The sequence below is a fragment of the Chaetodon trifascialis genome, chromosome 16 (assembly GCF_039877785.1).
Source record: "Chaetodon trifascialis isolate fChaTrf1 chromosome 16, fChaTrf1.hap1, whole genome shotgun sequence".
Lineage (NCBI taxonomy): Eukaryota > Metazoa > Chordata > Actinopteri > Chaetodontiformes > Chaetodontidae > Chaetodon > Chaetodon trifascialis.
In genome coordinates, this window is record NC_092071.1 from 6,387,538 (window position 1) to 6,408,860 (window position 21,323).

The 21,323-nt window shown below is 45.7% G+C and overlaps 1 protein-coding gene across 2 annotated transcripts in view; it reads right to left on the minus strand.

Annotated features, from left to right (window-relative positions):
* Positions 1-21,323, minus strand: part of jade2 (jade family PHD finger 2) — a 186,990-nt gene that overhangs the window by 57,872 nt on the left and 107,795 nt on the right. For both annotated transcript variants that reach the window (XM_070982656.1, XM_070982655.1), the window contains exons 8-10: positions 19,975-20,091; positions 14,156-14,641; positions 12,986-13,150 (exon numbers count right to left, since the gene is read on the minus strand). In XM_070982656.1, the coding sequence (XP_070838757.1) occupies positions 12,986-13,150; positions 14,156-14,641; positions 19,975-20,091 (768 nt within the window). The remainder of the gene's footprint in view (positions 1-12,985; positions 13,151-14,155; positions 14,642-19,974; positions 20,092-21,323) is intronic.

A 21,323-nucleotide genomic window follows, 5' to 3' on the forward strand; every position in this document is an offset into this window, starting at 1 on the left:
CACGATTACTGTATAACATGATATCTGTGTCAAACGTGTGTCTGCACAGGGATGTCTCATGCATGTCCGAAGGCGCATATGCTCAGTGCCAGGTGGTGTGTGTGTGTGTGTGTGTGTGTGTGTGTGTGTGTGTGTGTGTGTGAGTGCTGCCATGCTGCTCCTATTGTCTTATCAAAGTGATGTGAATTTAAGGTTTAACTTCCAGTGAATTATTTATCCCCACAGCAGCCTCAGCACCTGCACTGGCCAAGGGTCTGAAATCATATACCACACACACACACACACACACACACACACACACACACACACACACACACACACACACACACACACACACACACACACACACACACACACACACACACACACACACACACACACACACCTTACATGTTTGCATGCACACACAGACATACGCACACAGTGCAACAACACACTGACACACAGTATTATACAGCTGAAGCAGATATAAATATTTATCCCTCTTCCTCCTCATATTTATTTCATCCAACAGAGCTCATACCAGAGGGGCAGCGGGATGGTGAGGAACTCCAGAGAGAGAAAGAGGGAGAGAGGAGGAGGAGGAGGTAGAGAGAGAAACAGATCGAGATGAAGGAGAAAGAAACAGAGAGGTGGTGAGACAGGAGGAGGAATTCTATGCAGGTGAGAAGAGAGCAGGTGATGAAATTGAAGAAAATGAGGCAGTGAGCAAGATAAAAAGAAACGTGTGCAAAGGACAGAATGAGAGCAAGAAAATATCAGGAGAAAGTTCTGTGTTGGCGGATGTATGAAAGAAGTCAAACACGCAGTCCAGAAAAAAGACGAAAAAGTAAAGAGACGATAAAAAGAGACTGGATGCAGAGTGATCGGAGGTGAGTGGCGAGTTGAAGTCACTCAGGAGTGCCATTGTTGCCACGGTGGAGCAGTCTAAACAGCAGCCATTGAGGTGCACAGTTGAAGCTGGCCTACCACGCCACTTAGCTGGTATAAAAGGCTGCGTGGCCTGGCCTGTCGCTCTGCCTGGAAAAGACCGGCTGCTGGGCTGCAGCAGCCAGGCAGGAAATGTCACGGAAAAATCACTCTGACTCTAAAAATAAAAGTAGAAAAGGGAGACAGAGTCAGCCGGCAGATGCTTTGTTTCCTCAAGAGTTGAGGAGAAAGTTTCGTGTTGCTCCTCGCGAGTCCTGTACTGTTACATAATGCATATTCCAGCAAGAGAAAATGTCTCCGAGCAGCAGGGGACGGCATCAGAAACAGTATATTTCGCCGTATGCTAACACTCACCCTTTAAATCAAACACTGGACCTCCGTGGCTGCTCAGTTGCAGAAGAAACTCATGTTATATGCTGTTTTTTTCTGTTTTGCAATCAGAAACAAAGTCCCGCTGTGGTTTATCAAGTGCTTCCACCGTTCACCAATCGAGAATCGTGCACATTGTGAGCAAACCAAAGATTAGGAGAGAAAAGCACACTGAGAAAGCCACACATGAGCCATCTTAGGCAAATGCAGCTACCAATACTAGACATTTTGCCTAAATAAACATGATGATGAGCTTTAAGTGTGCAGCACAGCTTCTCAAAGTGCGGCCCAGAGCTCAGAAACATTTTGTGCAGCCTCACACATTAATGCATGCATTGTATTTTAATCATCCACTGGTCCATTTGAATCCCACAGTAATTACACTGCTTGACCCCAGCAACACCCCAACAAACATCTGTCAGGTTAGGAATGACAGCTTGGAGAAAGATACTGGCTGCACGGCACGTTGTGGCCATCGTCGATGCTAGTGCTGTTAGCTAAAGCTAGCTCAATGTGGATGTGAGATGGAGAAGTCGCCATCAAAAAGGAGGAGAAGAGGAGGCTTCAGGAAAATATAGATCCACCTTGGTGAACAGATGAAGTGATCTGCCTCATCTGCAAACAGGCGAATTCAGCGCGACAGGAATTAAACTTCATTATGAGACCAACCACAAATCACACGACGACTTCATGCACCTGTTGTGCGGGAAACCCACTCAAAACAATTACGACCAGCAGTTTGCCATAATTATGCAGCAGATCGTGTCTGCTTGGCAGTATTTCTATGCTGCTTGTATCTTTACTGTGCGACACCTTTTCTCTTTCTGAAAATGTTTTTAGTGAACTCTTTCCTTGACGATTTGCTCTGTCTTGCACCCAACATGTCAGCATGTCATAAGAATCTCTCATTTTTAGATCAGGTACGTACTTTCATTGAAGTTGGCATAGTTAAGTGTTTCTGATCTCTCCTCGTGGCCTGTAGGGCAGCTCGGTGACCTTGTGGCAGAGCGGTATCAAAGGCTAGGGCCAAAGGAGCAGCTCTCTGTGAGCTTTGAAGCCTTAGGGCTGTGTTACACAGCCAGGCTTAGCATGCAGCATTTTAAACAGCAGTGGATCTCAACAGGCAGCTTCTCGCAGGCTGAATGGAGCTTGAGGCTACCTGAAGGTGTAAAGCCCGTTCTTGCCTTCAGCTCAGTCAGAACGGTGCAGCCAGATTCCCGAGCAGAACAGGGAAGGCAGCAAAGGAGCATTTTTAGAATTGATTTGAGGATTTTATTTTATTTAACCTTTTCTGTCTCCACAGTTTTACTCCTGCTTGTATTTGGGAGCCTTTACACTCACAGCAATCAATTTTTAGACGTGACCCTTGGCCCAAACTGAAGACTAAAGGTGAAAGTGTGTTTGCTTTCAGGAGTCTGAACTTCTTGCAGAACGTGGCGTTTCCCTTCCTGACTTTGCCTCTTATTCCTGCTTCATTTGAAGCATCTCCTCTTCATTACTTTAACTACTTTTTTGTTTCACTCAACTTACTTTATGACCCTGCAAAAACCCATTACTCCCATTTAAAACATGAGAAAAGCTGCTGGTTTTTCTTCAGCATTAAGACAAAGAAAGTTGCATTACACCCAATGAGAATGTGATTTATCGATTAAAAACTAAACAAGGTAATAGTTCAACAGCAACTTCTGACCTTGCACTGGGAAGCTTTCACCTAATGAGTTACTGAGTGAGCAAAGCTACAGTTATAAACACATCTCCCATCTGTTTTGACATCTTCCAAAAACACAAAGCAGTCCCGATGATACCCTAATTTGTTTGATTTAAAATGTGAAATAAACCTCAACATTAAATCCTGCATTGAGGTCGCCGCCGCTCTCATCTGAATGAGCTCAGACGCAGCAAAGTGACGTGCCGCGTTTGATCAGTGCTCAAATCCCATCGGTCAACAGTTTTTCTGATGTCTGGGAAGTCTCTCTGGAGAACGCATCAGCGAGCATGAGCGCAGGCCAAAAAAGTCAGGCAGCAGAGAGCTCGTAAACTACAGCAAGAACCAGACTGCTTCCCTCAGGAGTCTGCGTTACTCTACCGGTCACTCTGGGTCCAAGCCAACCACGAGTTCCAGTTCCTTCCTAAATCTATAAATGAGACCTGGCTGGCTGGTAAAACACTTAAAGCGTCTGTTGAACGTTGAGATATAACAGTAATCGCTGCTGGTGCACAGAAAAGGCCCTTGTCTTGGATCTCTCTCGGTACCTTGAAGCATCTTGGAAACAGACAGCAGCCTAAGAAGAAGAAGAAGAAGAAGAAGAAGGGGTTGTGTGTAGTGAGCCAGTATTAGGTTTGGAGCAGAGTTGTGTGTGCGGAGCCAGGTTGACGTTGATCCAACAGGGTGGGTCTGTCTGCTGCATGACTCGGCCCGTCTGGCCCGCAGCTACAACCCCCCCCCACTGTGTGTGTAGGTGTAAAAGTGTGTGTATGCAAGCCATGCATGCCTCTGTCAGTATGCATGTGGGTGATGAGTGATTCTGTATGTGTGTGCGCGGCTGTGAGCGTACATGTTACCGGTAGTGAAGCATGTAAGTCGACATCAGTGTGTGTTCATGCATCTGTGTGTGTGAGTGAGACCCAGCAGGCGCAGCACTACGGTCTCTGTGTCGCTCTTTCCATGTCTCTGTCCTCTCCCTGACCCTACCTAACGTTGCGTAACACCAGAGACAGTTTCATGCCAGATGAGCGGCGGGGCGGGTGTGCGATGCACAGGGGTGAGGGGAGCGGCGGAGGGTGCTGGAGCGGCGGCGTCTAAATATGAATGTAATGACAAGAACTGAAGTGAAAAAGGAGTCAAATGACTTATCTCCCAGCACCTGCAACCCTCTCCTTCCTCTGCCTCTGGCTTTGTAGTCGGTGGTCTTTTCTTCAACTGAGCTGAATGTCTGGATATAAAAAGAGATGAATTTGGGGAGAGGCTGCAGGTGGAAGGAAGAGCTGCACAGTTACTGTGCATACAACAAACATGCAAACAAGCTCATCTGAGCTGCATTTTACTCCACAAGAGGCTCTTTTCCAAAGTCACTTGCAATCAAGTTAACATTGAAATGTTTGAGGTCAATTCTGCCTCACATTTGAGGAATTCCCCCGATTTTATAAATCAAATTCAGTTTACTAGTCGTGAGGAGCGCTACTCAGCCAGCCAAAATAGTCACTTCTGCCAGGGAGGGTTATGTTTTCAGTCCGGTTTGTCAGGCTGTCAGCAGGACTGTGGAAAAACTACTGGCCCAGCTTTCATGAAACTTGGTGGAAGGGCCAACGAAGGGCCAACGACGAATCCATCAAATTCTGGAGCAGATCCGAATCACAGGGCAGATACACAAAGTATTTTTCACTTTTAACACTGTGAGACGGGGCGTTCAGCCTTGTCAGAATAAATGTCCTACATCTTAAAATCCAGCGGACGGTAGTAAAGTTCAAAACACAGCCACTTATACGATTGTGACTCCATATCACAGTCCACACTGACAGGTAGCAGTGATCCTCTGGGAGAGCCCACACATGTAGCTGCTCAAACGTCCATACAGAAAGCTATATCATGCAACTCTTCCTCCTCTTACTCACATCCAAATGTGAATCATCTGCAATGTACTCCCGCAGAGATATTCAAGAAAATGTCCTTCATGAGAACAAGCAATGATATTGAGGACGAGATTTGCTTTTGCAGGTTTGCCAGAGATGACAGAAAAGTGGACTTCTGGCCGTGGCGGAGGTCTGCGCTCTCCGACTCTTCTGGTTGTATAACATCTTCTGTGGCTCTGGAGGAATTTTGCCAAATCAGACAAAATATCTCGGACACATAAATTTACAACAGAAAGCCTGTGTAACAAACCGAGGGCGCAGAGTTTGGAGGGCGTGGACATCCACCAGGCCGGGACGGACTAATGAAAAGATGTTATCGGTTGCGTTATGGGAAGCGTAGAATCCAGCGTTTTTTGAGCTTGACCCATATTAGGCTTAAAATCAGGATATCTCTGCCTCTACTGCTTCAATTTTTAAAATCTGCTTTAATCTTTATCGTGTGAATCCCACAACTCCATGAAAGTGTAATATTAAAGCACTGGAGTCCAACTTTTAAGATGAAGGTGGAACAAGCAACTTTAAACCACTGGATTTATTGCTGTAAAGAGGAAGCGAAAGTTCTAAATATTGCTGCTAAATTGAGGAAATCTAAATCTGAGCTATGATCAATCAACAATTCACTGTTAAACTTTTATGAAATTTTAGGAAACGGCTATCAGTGACAAGCATTTGTTGGTTTTATTGCAGCTGTATGTCATTATACTAGCAAACAAGGACATATTCTGCAGTATTTTTTCCTTCTATGTCACGATTTTATGCAGAAACATATTCACAAAATAAAAAAGAGACACCTCTAAACATGAGAAAACATGATTTCTACTTGTTACGAAAGAGGCGAAAAGGCTGAGGATGCAGAGCATTAATGAAACTCACATGTGAGCACAGTGAAACGGTTCAGAGCCCCTTCATAAATAATGTGTTCCTTGGATGATTGTATAGAAAGGAGACGAGTTAAGTAAAGAAATAAAAGTCAGGAGAAGAGTCCAAGATTTCTCTGTGGTTCCTTCCATCGACAATCTTCTGGTGAAATAAAATAAAATGGAAGAAACTGGAGGAGGTTGGAGGATTTCTTTGGTGGGTTATGTGGATTTTGGCATTTATGACTTGTGGATGTGAGTCAACACAGGCCGCAGAGATTGTGGGACATCCACAGATGCTGGCAGTCCGAGATGATAAAAGATACGAGCGAGCCTTATCTGCCAAGTGACTTTTGTGTTTTCAGCTCCTCCACATGTGGGAAATTCTCCTCTTTAACCTTTCCCTGCCTCACGTTCACTCGAATGCAACGTCTGGTCACAAGCTTGTGCACATATATTTTCTTTACTGTGCTTCAAAACTTCCCCTCCGCTCTTCTCGGACAGAATGCAGCACCGAGGGGGGTTTGTGGAAAGAAAACAAACTGTGAAACTGTAACCTGCAGCCAAGGAAAACTAGCTGATGGGGCTTTCCTCTCCTTCGCCTCGGCACAGGACGTACCGACTCAGTTTACCTGACACATATCAGTCCTCCACCACCGTGCTGCTTCCAGACCCGCAGCTGAAGGCTCGCGGCGCTGCCCTCTGTCCAGGTTGGCTCTCTGCAACATCACTGCCCCCCTCCAAATCCCTACGTTCTCACTCTCAGGTCTCCTCTTTCAGCTCCTTCCCATAAATACCCCTCCCTCTGATCACATACCATCTTCCTCCTCCCGCTCTGCTTGGGAGCGCTCAGTCGTGAAACAAGATATGTGTATAAAACATATGTTGCGGCTCATAATCAAAACTTTCCCCTGCTCTCCCTTTCATTAACGGGGCTGTTTCATAAGTGTACTGTTGTGTTCTGCTCTGAGGGCCTCCTGGGTGTGGGACTGCTGACCTGCTGGGCCGAGTGTGCTGCCAAGTCTTTACCGTGAGAGAGTGAACGAGAGCAGAGGGCAGGGCGCAGGACGGCACCGTGCCACCAGACATTTTGCCAGCCTTGGCTGGAGCGCCGATGTACTGACGGGAGGGAAAAGACTAAGTGCAATTGTTCGACTCGAGTAGTTATAGATGTGAAAACATGCAGGAGGAAATGAGTAAGGAAAAGGGATTCTTTCACACCTGCTTTCCCTCCGTCAGCCCCAGCTCTGCCCTGTCTCCTGTCCTGGGCCAAGCCCTGGCATTTCCTCCCACGATTCATCCACCTCCTCCCCGAGCTTCAGCACCTCTCCTGCAGCCCTGTCCTTAAACTGGAAACTCCAGCCCTGCTCCTTTCCCTCTGTGCTTCCAGAGCCTCCACCCTGCACTCCTCCTCCTCCTCTCTGGCACTAACTTATTTTCACCCAGCTCCAGCTCTCTCTCCGCTCCCCTCAGCTTCTGCAGACCTCTCGGGCTAAAACCCCTGACCCTCTGCTTCGGGACTGAACCTCATCCAAACCCAGCCAGTGAACATAAACACCGCAGTTTGAGTCCTATGTACAGGATCCAGCGAGGAGTACGTATTTTCGTTGGCGTGTTTGACCACCACATTTCAAATGTCATTACACAGATAGATAGATTACATCTATAGTTAACAAACAGTTAGCTAACCTCGAGGGCTTCGTAGCGTTTGGAAGCTGTCAACACCAGTGCTCATACAAAAGCTTTTCAATACCTTAGGCATATTTTTTCTACAAATGCTTTTAATTTAACAAAATAAGTCAAACTTCTCCAACGAATCAGCATTTAATGTCACATCACAACAATGTGATTAAGCGTTTGACGCCAGCCTTCGGTACTTGACAGTTTTTGATACTCAGCAGCTGCGACTGCTTTGTGTTAAATACTTCTGATATACACAACCGCTGTTGTGTTAGAGGAAGAATTTGACATTTGACATGAAATGTGTTTTTCTCTTGCTGACAGTTTGACGTGAAGATTGATACCACCCTCGCGTGAAGGCAGAGGGTGCTTAGCTTAGCTTAGCTTAGCTTAGCATAAAGACTGGCCACAGGGGCAAACAGCTAGCCCGGCTGTGTCCGAAGTTAAGCTCACTAATTAACACATCGTGTCTTGTTTTGTGGTTTTGGGGGGAATCAGAGTGTATTTCAGAAAGTTGCTTGAAGCCAATAGCCAACTAATTTTTTTTAGGTCAATTCAATTTAGAAACAAGTCTGATACACACAGTCATTTATCTCGACTTCATTCTAACATGCCTATTTCCAGTTTTCTCAGATTTTTATCCTTATTCTACTCTATTCTATTCTATTTTTACCAAAATTTTAATACTTAACTGTACGGTTTTATGCATTGAGTCTGTTTTTATTTTCATTCTTATCTCCATCTTAATTTACATTCATTTCATCTGTTTTTTGGGGTTGCAGCGGTTTGTTAACAGGCAATCCTGCAGCAGATCTTTGCAGCTGGTGCAGGGATTTGCACCGACAACCTTCTCAACACAAGCAGCGGTGATGCAGGATCATTACCGTGATCGTGATCTACCTCCACCCACGCTCACACCTGCATCTTTAGCCTGACTCGAACACACCACGAGCCAAAGAAGAAGAACATTTAGCAGCTAATTTACACGACCCAATCACGGTGCAGCACATTGCTCCGACATGTTGCTCGCTGATTGGATGAGTGATGCGGGTGAAAGGGGGGTTTGGGGCGGCACTCAGGAGAGGAGCACAGAAATGGAGAAAGCTCACCAGTGCATTAGGGACAGCACGGTGCAATTCGTTCCATTGGCAGCACTTCAAAGAGGAAGAGGAGGGGGATAATCCACCCCAACATTAGCCCCCGGATTCTTCCACCACCACCACCAGCATGCGCACACATACACACATTTAATTCACAAAAGCAGCAGGCTGGAGGGTTTGGTCGTGGGGTCTGATTGGGTCGGGGTCTAGGGATGACGGGATGGAAGGATGGAGGGGATTTTTCAATTTGCCAGCAAATCAGAGATGATTGGAATACTCTCTCACCCACAGATACACACACTCGCCTTGACACACACACACACAATGCCATACACACAACACACACACACACATCTCCACGGAAAAGACCTCACACTTGAACTCAGAGATGATGAATGAATACAAAACAATAAAAAGCATAACTTTTGCTAAAAATACTAAAAAGAGACAAAATATAGTAATATGGGTTAAAAATATGGGTCAGCAGTGAACTTCTGTTTCTTACAGGTGGTGTGTGTGTGCGTGTGTGTGACAAACGGAAGCAGGTATCAGGAGGAAAAAAAAAGGGAAGATGAAAGAGAGGGAGTACAGGCAGAAGGAAAGTGAAGGAGACAGAAGAGGAGAGCGAGAGCTTGTGTATCGACAGCCGCTAGCATCAGCAGCGGTGAGCTGTCAACACTCGCTCGGCCGATACTTGACCAATTGATGATCAATCCCCCTCATGGGAGACCTGCCAGCAGCAGACGCAATCAATCCTCCTTTCTCTGTCAGACCTTCGAGCGGCATTAAAGAGGAACGCTGCTCGATTTGAAGCAGCGGCAACTTGTTGTTATTTCCTCCGTTCAGACCAGCTGTCAACATGGAGCCATCAGTTACAAATGTCACCGTGTTTTGATCTGCAATTGTAGCATCGCGTTCGGGCTAATCAGCGCCACTTTGAAAATGCCACAACACGAACATGAGTCCTGACAAAATCCAGCCTGCGGCGTCTGAGATGCGTTTCACGGGCGACGGAGCTCGACGCACCGCCGTCGCGTTAGCCAAGTGACTCCCCGTGCGACGTGCTGTATTCCTGCTCAAGTGCCCGTTAAGGCTGCGAGCGTTTATCAGAGCTCGCAAGGATAAACTTGATTAATGAGATTACACTATTACTCATGCTCGAGCTCAGATGCTTTGTTGGTTTTACTTAATTTCTACATAATGAACAATTAAGTAGGATCAACCATACAACGTTAGAACCAGACAGCAGTGGAAAACAAACACATTCGCCGGCTGAGAGGAGTAATACAAACCAATTAAAGTGAGTTCTCTGGAAGCATGTATGCTTTAGTGCATAATGGAGACATGGTGTTATATTGAGTGGGATTGGTTTGCAAATAGCTAAAATTAATGTGGATATTATCATATATGCAATGCTGCAAAAACAGATGTTTTTGTGGTGCTTTACATACTTTCACACATGCATATTTTCTACTGAGTCTTCAATTGTTTTACCCTTTACTGAGGGGATAAACAGAGCTAACCTTAGAGACTTGAAGCACTATGGTGCACTTCTACACCACACACATCAATAATAGGTGGTCTGCAGGGAGAGGAGTTATGGAGTGCACAGATACACTGAGTGGTCAGGAGGTTAGCAAGGCCTGCAACGATCAATAAAGCCTGACCGCTGGAGACCACTGTGGTTAAGTCTACAGTTACACAAGTGCATAGGAAACAAACACCTCTGAAGTATTGTTTCAGTCACACAAAACACATGGAAAGAAATCTGCACAGATCCAGACACGACCTAAACATTACTCTGTCCACCGCGGACTGTGAGATGGATCAGCCACTCGTGCACTGTCAAAGCCCATGTGATGAGGAGTGGCTATCCGCTTTGTGGGAAAATATTTCTCAATCCATTTTAAAGCTAAGAGGTGAGAAGTCGTTATCTAAAGCCAAATTAACCCCCGCGGGATGCTGGGCGAAGCACGCTGATCCGTCTAATCAGAACTCCTTCAGTCCACTCAGCTGCCATCACCAGCTGAGGCTAAATGGGAAAACCAATGAGCAATTAAAATATGTTGTCCAATTATTTGCTGTGTTTGTATATTATTCTTTTAGTTGTTGCAGAATAGTGGGTCATTTAGCTGATATGCAGCCACATAATTGCCGAAAGGTTTTCCTACTGTGAGCCAAATTAAATCAACAACCAAACCAAGGCAAGCCAACTGCACGGTATCAAATCACATGCCAAAGACATGAAGGAAAAGTATTTAGGACACCAGATTGTTGGTTTATCTTACATTCTGCTGAAAGAAAATACATTTAAACTGGTTGTTAAGAGGGTTTGTGGGGGAAACTTTTTCAACAGGGATTCTTCATGGCAGATTTAGTATCAGAAAGTAAGCAAATACCATGTGATGTTTTTTAGATTGTGGTAATGATATGAAGCATTTGTCCAAACACAAGAAGCAACACAGCAGCCTCGCCGCCCGTCCTTGGCAAAGCGGACTCAACTGTATCGTCCTCCGCTCAGGTTGCAGTGGATGTTTGGCTGTGGGCTGCCCGCTGTCATTCAGATTCTGCTGGGTAGATTGCGGGGTCAGGACGAGGTTTTGAGAGCACCACTGCAGCGAATGCCAATCAACTATCAGAGCACCGCGAACATGAGCCTGGAGTGAGGTTATAGGCATGCGTGCAACCAATCCCAGAAACCGAGCGAGGAAATTTACATAGTGGTGAGCATTCAGCTGCCAAGTGTGAGCTATGATACTGAAGGCAGCGGGGAAATGCTTCACCGTTCTGACCGACCTCAAAACTGTGCTACTACAGTTCAGCTTCACGCTGAGCGACTGGGTGAGCGTTTAGGAAATAACTGATACTGGTGAGTATGATGGTAACGCTGCTGGTCACAGAAAACAGCCTGCAAGTTTTTTATGTAATTGTTCATCAATAAACTAATATTTTTGCCGTTTTAAAGGCAGAAATAAAAAGAAATTCTCATTGCTCAGACATTCCTCTGTGAATAGGAATAAGGAAGCAGTAAGGAAGTTACGATGGCTGGTATAAAGGCAAAGAAGCAACAAGCCCAACAACGTCTTGGAGCGAATCTTATCCACCCTGGGCAGAACTGTCCAACCTTGTCCACAAAGGCGTATGTCTTCTTCATACCCTCCCAGACCTTCCACCGGTTGACTTTTTCAGCTGCAGAGCTTCTGTTATCTCCAACTCCGACCACCAGTTCGAGCAGCTTCTCTACAACGGGGGCATTGAACATAACCGACTTGGACTTCTCTCCAACCTTCCTGCAGGTGCAGAGCAAATTCTTCTGCAGGTTGAGAGTTCAGCCAGATGCCCCCAAATTCACTGCAGCTGCACATCCGGATTCACCATCTATCTGTGGTGGCGGTCATCAGTTGACCAGTTATATTCCAAGTATTCGAGACATGCAGGGATCTGTGGGCACAAATCCTGTTCATAATCAATCACTGCTCTGTGGCTCAAGGTGTTCTGATGCTACTGAGAAATGCCTGAACATGGTGGCCATCATGGACAGTTCAGGACTAGCACAGAAGCTCAAGGCTAAAGCACCTGTTGGGTTTAGATGAGGTAGGCTGTTCCGTCCAAGGGCTTCAGTGTTGGGGTCCCTCAGCAGGATCCTCTTCAGGACCCCCTTACATGCACTTGCCCAAACATTACCATATTTTTCTCTGGGGAACTCCAACATAGTGGAGCTCGGTAAGGGGCTCTTGAGTATCTCCAAACACTGTCTTTCAGAAAAAGGAGAGTATATATCGACTATATGTAGTTGGTACCACTCCACCCCTGACATTTTTCGACTAGAGAGGTAACTTTCAACATCCCGAGAGACATACGTATACTGTTTCTGTGCCTGTTTCTGGGTCACCCACGGCTGAATCTGAAGTCTGTCTGTCCCAAAACCAGAAGCACAAGAACAAATCACTCAAGGAAACTTCAGGTCAGAGAAAAGTCTTCTGTGTGCCGACTGGCTTCACGACATACAGTGAACAAAGTGTCACAGTGAACTCAGACCACAGGAAAAACCAAATGAATTGTGTGTGGTGGGTGGATTTTCACTTCAACTTTCAGCGCTGGGCTATCATTCAATCACTCATTATATCATTCAGCCATTTCATTATGCCTCCATCCTTCAGGCTATTCATTCATTTAACATTAATATTCATGACAGCCAAAATCAACTTTATATGATACTGTCAATGATCGTTTTAATTAACATCCTGAAATATGTAAATTAGCCCTTAAATATCAGCAAGCCTGGCTGGATCACGCACTGAGCATCCATTTAAGTGTGTGTGCAAACACACAGACACGCAGTATTAGAGAATTACCTCCAGCAAACTGCACAAAGCAACCTTTCAGGCTTCATACACACACACACACACTCCTACTCACCCTCTCCAGGTCTTGTCGGAGGTGTGTGAAGAGTTTGAGGCGTCTATAGAGGACGTCCTGCTCCTGCTGGGCCAGGTTGTCCACCTCGTCCCTCTTTAAGGTCACCAGGGGTCGATTAAAGTTGGCCTTCCTCTTCATCTTCCAGAACTGATATAAGAAGTCCACCTCGAGGAAGAGACAAAATATTCCCATCTTTTAAAATCCTAAAGTTCTCAAGAGAGTCAGTGGATTGAGACATCAATGGCCTCAAATGAAACAGAAAACAAACAAGGAGTAAACCAGGAGTCTCATTGATTTAAAAATGTCTTGTTTCATCCAAATCCAAAGGTGCTTTTCAGGGAAGGAATTTACGCCATATAATATGGCTTTGGAGACAATATAGTTCAGTTACACTTGAACATTCGAGGCCACTTTGAATACAATCAGTAATACCAGGTACTCTAACAGATCATGTTTTATCCCTACAGCGGTTGGCTTACAGCTGCAGCTTTCCCGCCTGCAGCCACAGCCACGTTTGGAAAGCTGAGACCAGTTAATCACGGTACGTTCAAAACCCATTCCTGTGATTTATCAGACAGTTTACCTGTGAACACGGAGCACTTCATTTGATGCACGAGCGCCGGCACTCCAAATGCAACTCATCAATACCACATCTGATTAGATTTAATTAACTGTGGGAGCCAAACCCTTCATCTCGACTAGTATATGATTACCTCTGTACGCAAAGAGGCAAAGATCAGAATCACGTACAGGCTAATGGAGCGACCTCAGCAAATGTTCTTTATTATTATGATTCATTATTTATATATTTCGGAACATTTTGAGCCGCGGATGCTTCCAGCGCTCCTCACATTTCTTGTGTTTTGTCCTTCTGTCTTTAGTTGTCCAGTGTTGTCAATCAGGAGCAGCTTCTTGTTGTTAGTCAACAGAAAAGTAACGGTTCTGCTTCGCGGTTCGATGAACTTCGCGCTCTGAGATGCCCCGCTGTAAGTCGCTGTCACTGTATTTGCATACTTGTCGCCTGTTAGCTCGTCTCGCCATCGAGCTGTTTTCAGCTGCGCGTCGACCTCGTCTGCTTTATTTATACCTGACTCACCGTCTGAAGGAGTAAGTGATGTTCATCATTTCTTATGACAAATCAAAGTGTTTGAGGTCCATGGCTTAACGTACCTGTGAGACGGGCAGTGCCAGGTTTTCGGCCACCTCCCTGGGGTCCACCAGTCGGTAAAACTCATCCTCAAGCTCCTGCAGCTTCTGCTTCCTCTGGCTGACCTTCTCTCTCTCCAGCTGGTCCCGCTCTGCTCGCTCAGACGCCGACACCGAAACCGGGTACAATACCGCCCTCTGCTCCGGGTCACTGCTGCTGTTTGGCTGGTGCTGGTGGTCCGGCCGGAGCTCAGAGCCGACAATGGTGGCGGCCCAGTCAGGCCTGGAGGCGCCGAGTGCCCCGTTAGTGGTGGAAGCGGCGGTGTGGTTGCCATTGCTCACACTGGTCAAACTGGAGGGGTTGTTGATGGTTGTACCACTGTTGCTGTGCTCCAGGCAGAAGGACTTGAAGCGCACCTCATCGTTCTCCGCCAGGATGGTCCTCATCTCCAGGCCGTGGTCGAAGGCGCAGGTCACATGGAAGGCCACGATACAGGAGGGCATGGAGCACTGGGAGAGGAGGGAAGACAGGAAATACAGGTGAGGACAGAGAAGCAAGCAAGAGGTGAGAACGGACGGTGAAGTGGAGGAGAAGTGTTCATTCTGCCTCTGGACCCACTGAAACGACGGGCTCACTGGAATTAAACAAACCCTCCCTGTTATTACAGTGACTTAACTCGCGTGCCCACATGCACATAAAAACACGCACATTTTTTCTGCAATTTCTCAGCCACTTTGTCACATCTGTCATTTTTGGTCCATTTCTTGTGTTATCGAGGTTCCAACAGAAGTGCAGCAAAGCAGAAAGACAAGCCGAGTCACAACAAACACAGCTCCCCCATTTCTGCTGACATCCTGGTACCTTGGAGTGTGTGTGTGTGTGTGTGTGTGTCACAGTGCTATCCATTACAGGTCATACTAAGACGCGGCCTCCCACTGAGTCCCTCCAGGCATGGTGTGATTTGGTGTGTGCGAGCCCTCGTGGCGATGTGTTGCTGTCACTGTGCATTCGGCAGGATGGTGACTCTCTCCTCTGTGCTGTTTATGAGCCTGGTGACAAAAACCAGACTGATCCCAACAACTGCACCATCTGGGAATCAACTCTGTGTCTCCCTCACAACTTCAAAAGTTTCATTTTTAAAGCAAATTGCACAGCAGCTTTACTACGTTACTTCACTAAAAAGACAAAGAGACAACCCTTACATTGAAAATTTGAGGTTTTCGCTGATTTAACACAAAAAAAATAATAAAAGTAGGCAGCACTTATTCATCTTACTGTGAAAACGTACTTCCAACTAAAGAAATAAAGTCTGGTGTCAGGCCTCGGAACATTTCCTAATGTGGTTTATAAGATGTGGCAAACTTTAAAGGCTATTTCACCCTGTTTTGGCAGTAATTACCTTGAACTCTGGCTCGTCCGCGCTGCATTTTTCCTCATCTCTCCCTGTCACACGCCCAACAACAATACCCTGATTTTGAACTAAAGTAGGTCATCAGTATGTGAGGTAAACCAGTTCATTATCACAACCTGTCAGCGTTCACTGCTACAGGAAATCAGTGTGAGGCTGCAACCTGAGTGCTGCTGAGAGGTCTATCGGTATCACCACTGGGATCTCTCTTGTAACTAAATCCCGTCCTCATATTCTGCTCTGAAAGCAAGAGACTCTTCCAGTGTTTAGTCTCTCATAATATTGTTTCATCGGTTTCTTTTGAAGGTGAAACTTGATGCATTTCACTTCTCATATTGTCAACTGTTCTCACGTCTCAGTGAGAAAAAACACCCCCAATCCACCAAATCACTGAGTAAACAGTCAGTGATGGAGGCACAGGAGACGAGTAATCACGAATCCGGCCTGTGTGAGACCTCTTTAGATCCATCACTTTGTTAAAAAGTGGAGCCGCAGTTAAAGGTCTACGCTGAAGAGCCATTTTACTCCCGACTTCCCCAAATGTCAGATGGAGCTCGCCGCAGCTGCCGTCACTTATGTGGAGTCAAAAGGCAAAAGGTTGAACACAGCGTGGAGGCGACTCGATGTGTTGTTTGGCGCCGGCCGAGTCATCGCAGAAAACACTCATCTGGCCTTTTGGATTGCACCTGCTCAGCCGATTCATTAATGACCTTTCTTATCACTGCCCACTGCTGACGGACTACTTTTAGGTGGATAGCAGCAGGTTTGTTTGTTGACTGTACAGTTACAGTATCTTCAAGCATGACATAAACCGGAAAAAGGATATCAATCGCATTGCGATTTAATCATATTCAACTTTGCCCTATGAGGTGACGTGGGCCTGTTATCTGTTCGAGGCCAGACTTTGGACATAAGAGATATTTCTCTTGTCTACAGCAGACTTTCCTTCCTGCTCTAGTTTGGTCTTTTACTTTTGTATCCAGTTCAAACAAATAAAAATCAACCTGCAGCTACATCTCAGTGGACACAGAGGTTAAGTCGCTGTGTCTTATTCTTCAAACACAAAGACCTGTTTCAGCTCTAGGTTGGTGCTTCAGGCCATTCAGAATTCTTAAAGGTTTCAAATACTTGTCCCTAACGCTGCTAACTTGCTGTTCATTATTTTCTCGTCATTATTTTTACCATCTTTGAACATTTAGGACGTTACGCACAGAAGCGCCTCCGTCCAAACACAATCTGTGTCACAACAAACACGACAGCAGTACTTCCCACACGCATCTGCTCAGCACTTCCAGATAATGAAGAGGTAGCCACTGGACACTGGCTTGTGAGGACAACAGCAATTTCTGGGAATTTTTACTCCCCCAAATATCTCGTTTGGCAGAATTTAAGAACTCCAACTGGCAGGCTTCAGGTGGAGACGTTCGTCATTCGCCTACCTTTCACTCCCAACCTTGTCAAATGAAGAAATCCTGATGAAATCATGGATTTTAAGACTTGACGGCGCAGCTACAGTATATCCACACCGATATCCATCACGTAGCTTTCCTGAAGATGTGAAGCGTTGATCCCTGGATGCAGGGAAGGCCTGACACCTGGGGAATATTGATGATTTGTGCTGCTATGTTTTATTTATTCATTTTCCAAACCTTTGATTTTGCTCAAATCCACAAACATTCAAGGATTTTCACGCCCAGCTGGGATCTAGGCTCACATGGACGACCTGTTTTCATTTGAAGAAAGATTTTGCCCCTCAGACATCGATTTTTCTGAATTTTAGCCTTTCATGTGCTGTCCCACATGGTGTCGGCCTGCACTGCCAACAGTGTGGCAACAGTACCATCAGCTAAGAGCCGTAACGCTGAGAGGACAGCAGAAGTCTGCTGAGACTGGACTCTTTAACATCCAGCTGATTTCCCGTTTACTGCTGCTAAAAATCATCTTATTCTACTCTGTATGAGAGTATTACTTATGTGTTGTTATCTTGTTGCAGCTTTTCACTAAATCTTTATCATATTTGCACTTTAACCCTAAAAATCCCATGTTTATAAGGCGGCACCATCCCATCAAATGAAACTATTCAGCCTGACTTATTTAGTATTTTTTCAGTAGATGTTAAACTGAACAATGGCTGCACAGCCTCAGAACTGAACCACCAGCAGGCCACAGCTTGTTCAGAGGCTGACTTCATTCATGTTCAATGCACCTACAGCAAGGCTATATATTCAAATCTAAAGAGTTGCTCTGAAATCTGCAAAGAAGAAAATCTAAGCATGAAGCCAAAGCACTTTCTTAATGTGTCACATTATTACTGAAGACTGCTGTTCAGACTGACTCTCTATGAGCTTTAACAAATGCAGTACAGGCTTGACTGGCTGACCTTTCCAGTGCACCGTCCTTTAAAAAAGCACTAATTAAGAGTTCATTACAACTGGAGAACTACAGCAAGTCATTCATTCATTCATTCATTTTCTATACCACCTATCCCTGTCAGGGTTGCGGGGGGCTGGAGCCTATCCCAGCTGGACCGGTTGCCAGTCGATTGCAACAGACAACCATTCACGCTCACACTCACACCTAAGGACAATTTAGTCACCAATTAACCTAATGAGCATGTTTTTGGTCTGTGGGAGGAAGCCGGAGCACCCGGAGAGAACCCACGCATGCACGGGAAGAACATGCAAACTTCACACAGAAAGGCCCTGCCGACCCGGGGATCGAACCGGCGACCTCCTTGCTGTGAGGCACGCGCACTACCTGCTGCACCACCATGCCGCCCAACTACGGCAAGTCGTTAAGCACAAATATTTAGCTCTGAACACTCGACACTTGGACATTAGTGGTCACACACATAATGTAACTCCGCTCCGGATGCATGAGTGTTTAAGATAATGCTCTTTAGCTGTTGGAGGTCTAAATGACAGCCCGCAACTTAAACATGAAAAAAGTTTGACTGACAATATATTTTTTATTCTCTCCTGTTCCTAAACTTCTCAAGACAGAAGTGATTTGTCATTTCATACCTTTCCCTGCATTACAGCCTACGCGGGACCCCTGCTGCTCACGCCGTGTGCAGCGCTGCATCTCCACCTTCTGCGTGAGAGGCAGCAGCTGATCAGTGAGAGTTCGTGCAGCCGCCTGCCTCCAGCGAGGGAGACACGAGAGAGACTGTCCCTGCCAGAGGACAGGCTCGAGGACTCGCTGTTAATCTCCAGCATCAATACAGTGACAGCGAACGTGCTGCGTGTGCGCGCCTTCAGATGCATCCAGCACACATGTATGAATGCTGCACTTGCACACACGCAGGTGGAGCGTCGGGCTTTCCAGTTCATCTCAAGGGCACTTTTAATGCTGAATGGTCTGCAGGCTAATAGCTGTAAAGTGGGTTAGTGTTAGCGTGTCAGCGGGGGTTTTTGTTTGCGTGCTCAGCAGCGTGTTAAAGCGATGCCAGCTTGAAACGGATCCACGCGCGCCCAGCGGGAGGCTAAGAACTACGATGATCTGTGCTGTTGAGACGCTTTCTGTGAGTGTGCGTGCTGAGTTTCTACTTCACAACAGTTCTGCAAGATCTTTGTGTGCGCAGCACAAAGGTAGTAGTTTATGTGGATGTGCCTTTAAGGCATTGTTTCAGAAAGTAAGTCCCATCTACGGATACGGAAACATGAGTGGGTCTGAACGTTCACATCAAAAATGAAACTTTAATACTGAATCTCACACACAATTTAAACTTCCCAGTTTTCTTCAAGCGTGTTTGCATTCCAACACGACCTCCAGGTGATGCACAGTACGCATGTTTTTGTTAGAGCAGTTTGCAAGAGTGTGAGTAGAAACACAATGAGGCTCACAAACCCATGTTTTGCACTTTATTATGAACGTTAACCTTTGCTCGTTACATCTGTGCAAATATCTTCTGTAATATATTTCTTTTGCTCCTTTCTGTATCTCTTTTTTATTCCTGCTTTCTGTAACAATTTAATGTACAATTTAAGGATCAATAAAGCTTTATCTTATCTTAAAGGTGGACCGGGTGGTAGATGAGTTTCCGCGTTCAGCGTCTCCAACGACCTTTACAGTCTCATTAGCTACTGCCTTCTTTCAGATGCACAAAAACTTCAAAATTCACAAACGGCGTTTTTACTGATGTACTTCATGTCCTTGAATAAAACGTGAAAATCTCTTAAGCTTGCGTTAATCACAGAGCTCATTTCAGGCATCTAACCAAAAACCCACTCAGAAACCGATCGACTTCAAGATGAGGGACGCGGACGTGCAACGACGCATTTCCAGGTTTCAGGACTCGTTCCAGCAGCACTTACTTGTTGAAGCGGGGGCTGAGCGTTTAATTAGTGTTCAGGTGTGGTTTGGGGCACGCTCAAGAAAAGGCAACCCTGAAAACACAAATTCAGAAGAGCACATTTTGTCTGAGTGACGTACCTGTATGCAAGTTCCTGTGTGTTCTCGACACAGGCTGCAGGACAGAGCCCAGCGGCTGGCGGGGATGTGGGACACCTTGGTAATGGGCTCCATCTTCTCTGGACAGCCTATACTCACCTACAGGAACCACGAAGCAGGTAGAAATAAAGACAGTATGTCAGATTCAAAGCACCACTTGATAAACAATCAACACTTCAGGATCTGAAACCAGTGAAACAAACTGTATTCTTCTTCTCTGCAGAAGATAAATTAGCATTTTGTGGCAGTTATCACAATTTCATCTTAATATTTTTTAGGCTGATATGATTAATTGATTTAAGATAATCCACAGAATATCTTATATCTTTAAGTTTAAGGTATCTTTTGGGGCTCTGAGGAACCTGAGAGAGATATTTTCATCAATTTGTGGACCAAATTATTAATCAAAATAATTCAAATTGGCACATTTGATGCCTCACATCATACTCATTTCATGAACACAGATTTGTCGCAATTACCAGCTGGACATGACGCTTCACCCTTCTTTTCATTTAGAACAGAAATCTCTTGATAACCTTTTGTCTAAATGATGAATATTTCCACCAAACCTTCCACTCTCAACTTATTGTCGCCTGAATGATCATTTCTTCGCTGTCTTCCAATTTCAAAGCCAAGATGTTGAATGAGAAAGTCTGTCTTTGGACCCAGAGCGGGGACACCTGTGCTCCTTGGAGAAAAAGCCTTACTGTACAGCCCAGAGTGACTCGCTCTCTGTGAGCGGCCCATTCAGAACGGCTTTGGCCCCAAAAACTCGCTCCGCCAAACAAAACCGAAATGTCATTGACCTGTGCCAACCAGCCATGCAGAATAGAGGAGAGCACTCATCACCAGAGGACCGTTTCTTCCTTCCTTCCTCCCTCCGCTGCTTCTTTCTTTAAAGAAGAGAAAAAACCCGTTCCACCTCTTCACATTAACTCATTCTCACGTTTGCAGCGTGGTCCTCCTTCCTTGTCCTTCATGCCTCCATTAACAAGCTGAGGACTGATTTCTGCAGGTCTGCCCCCCCCATCCACCACCTTCATCTGATTTTCTTTTCGTCCACTCATCTGCTCATCCACAGAGCAAGCCAAAGGCCTCAGCGCTTTCTTTTATTATTGATGTCTTTTGTACGGCGCACTCGATCGGAGTAGGGGTCAATTTTCACTCCATTGAGGATGTCAATAAGTGCGAGTCAGACAACGATGCCACAGCTGTCGCCGCCGCCGCCGCCGTTCGCTTCTTTTGTGCGGTTGATGCACGAGCTGATCGATGGCAAAAGGATTTCCAGTTTTTGAATGCTGTAGTTAATTGATTGGATTGTTCTCAACTCT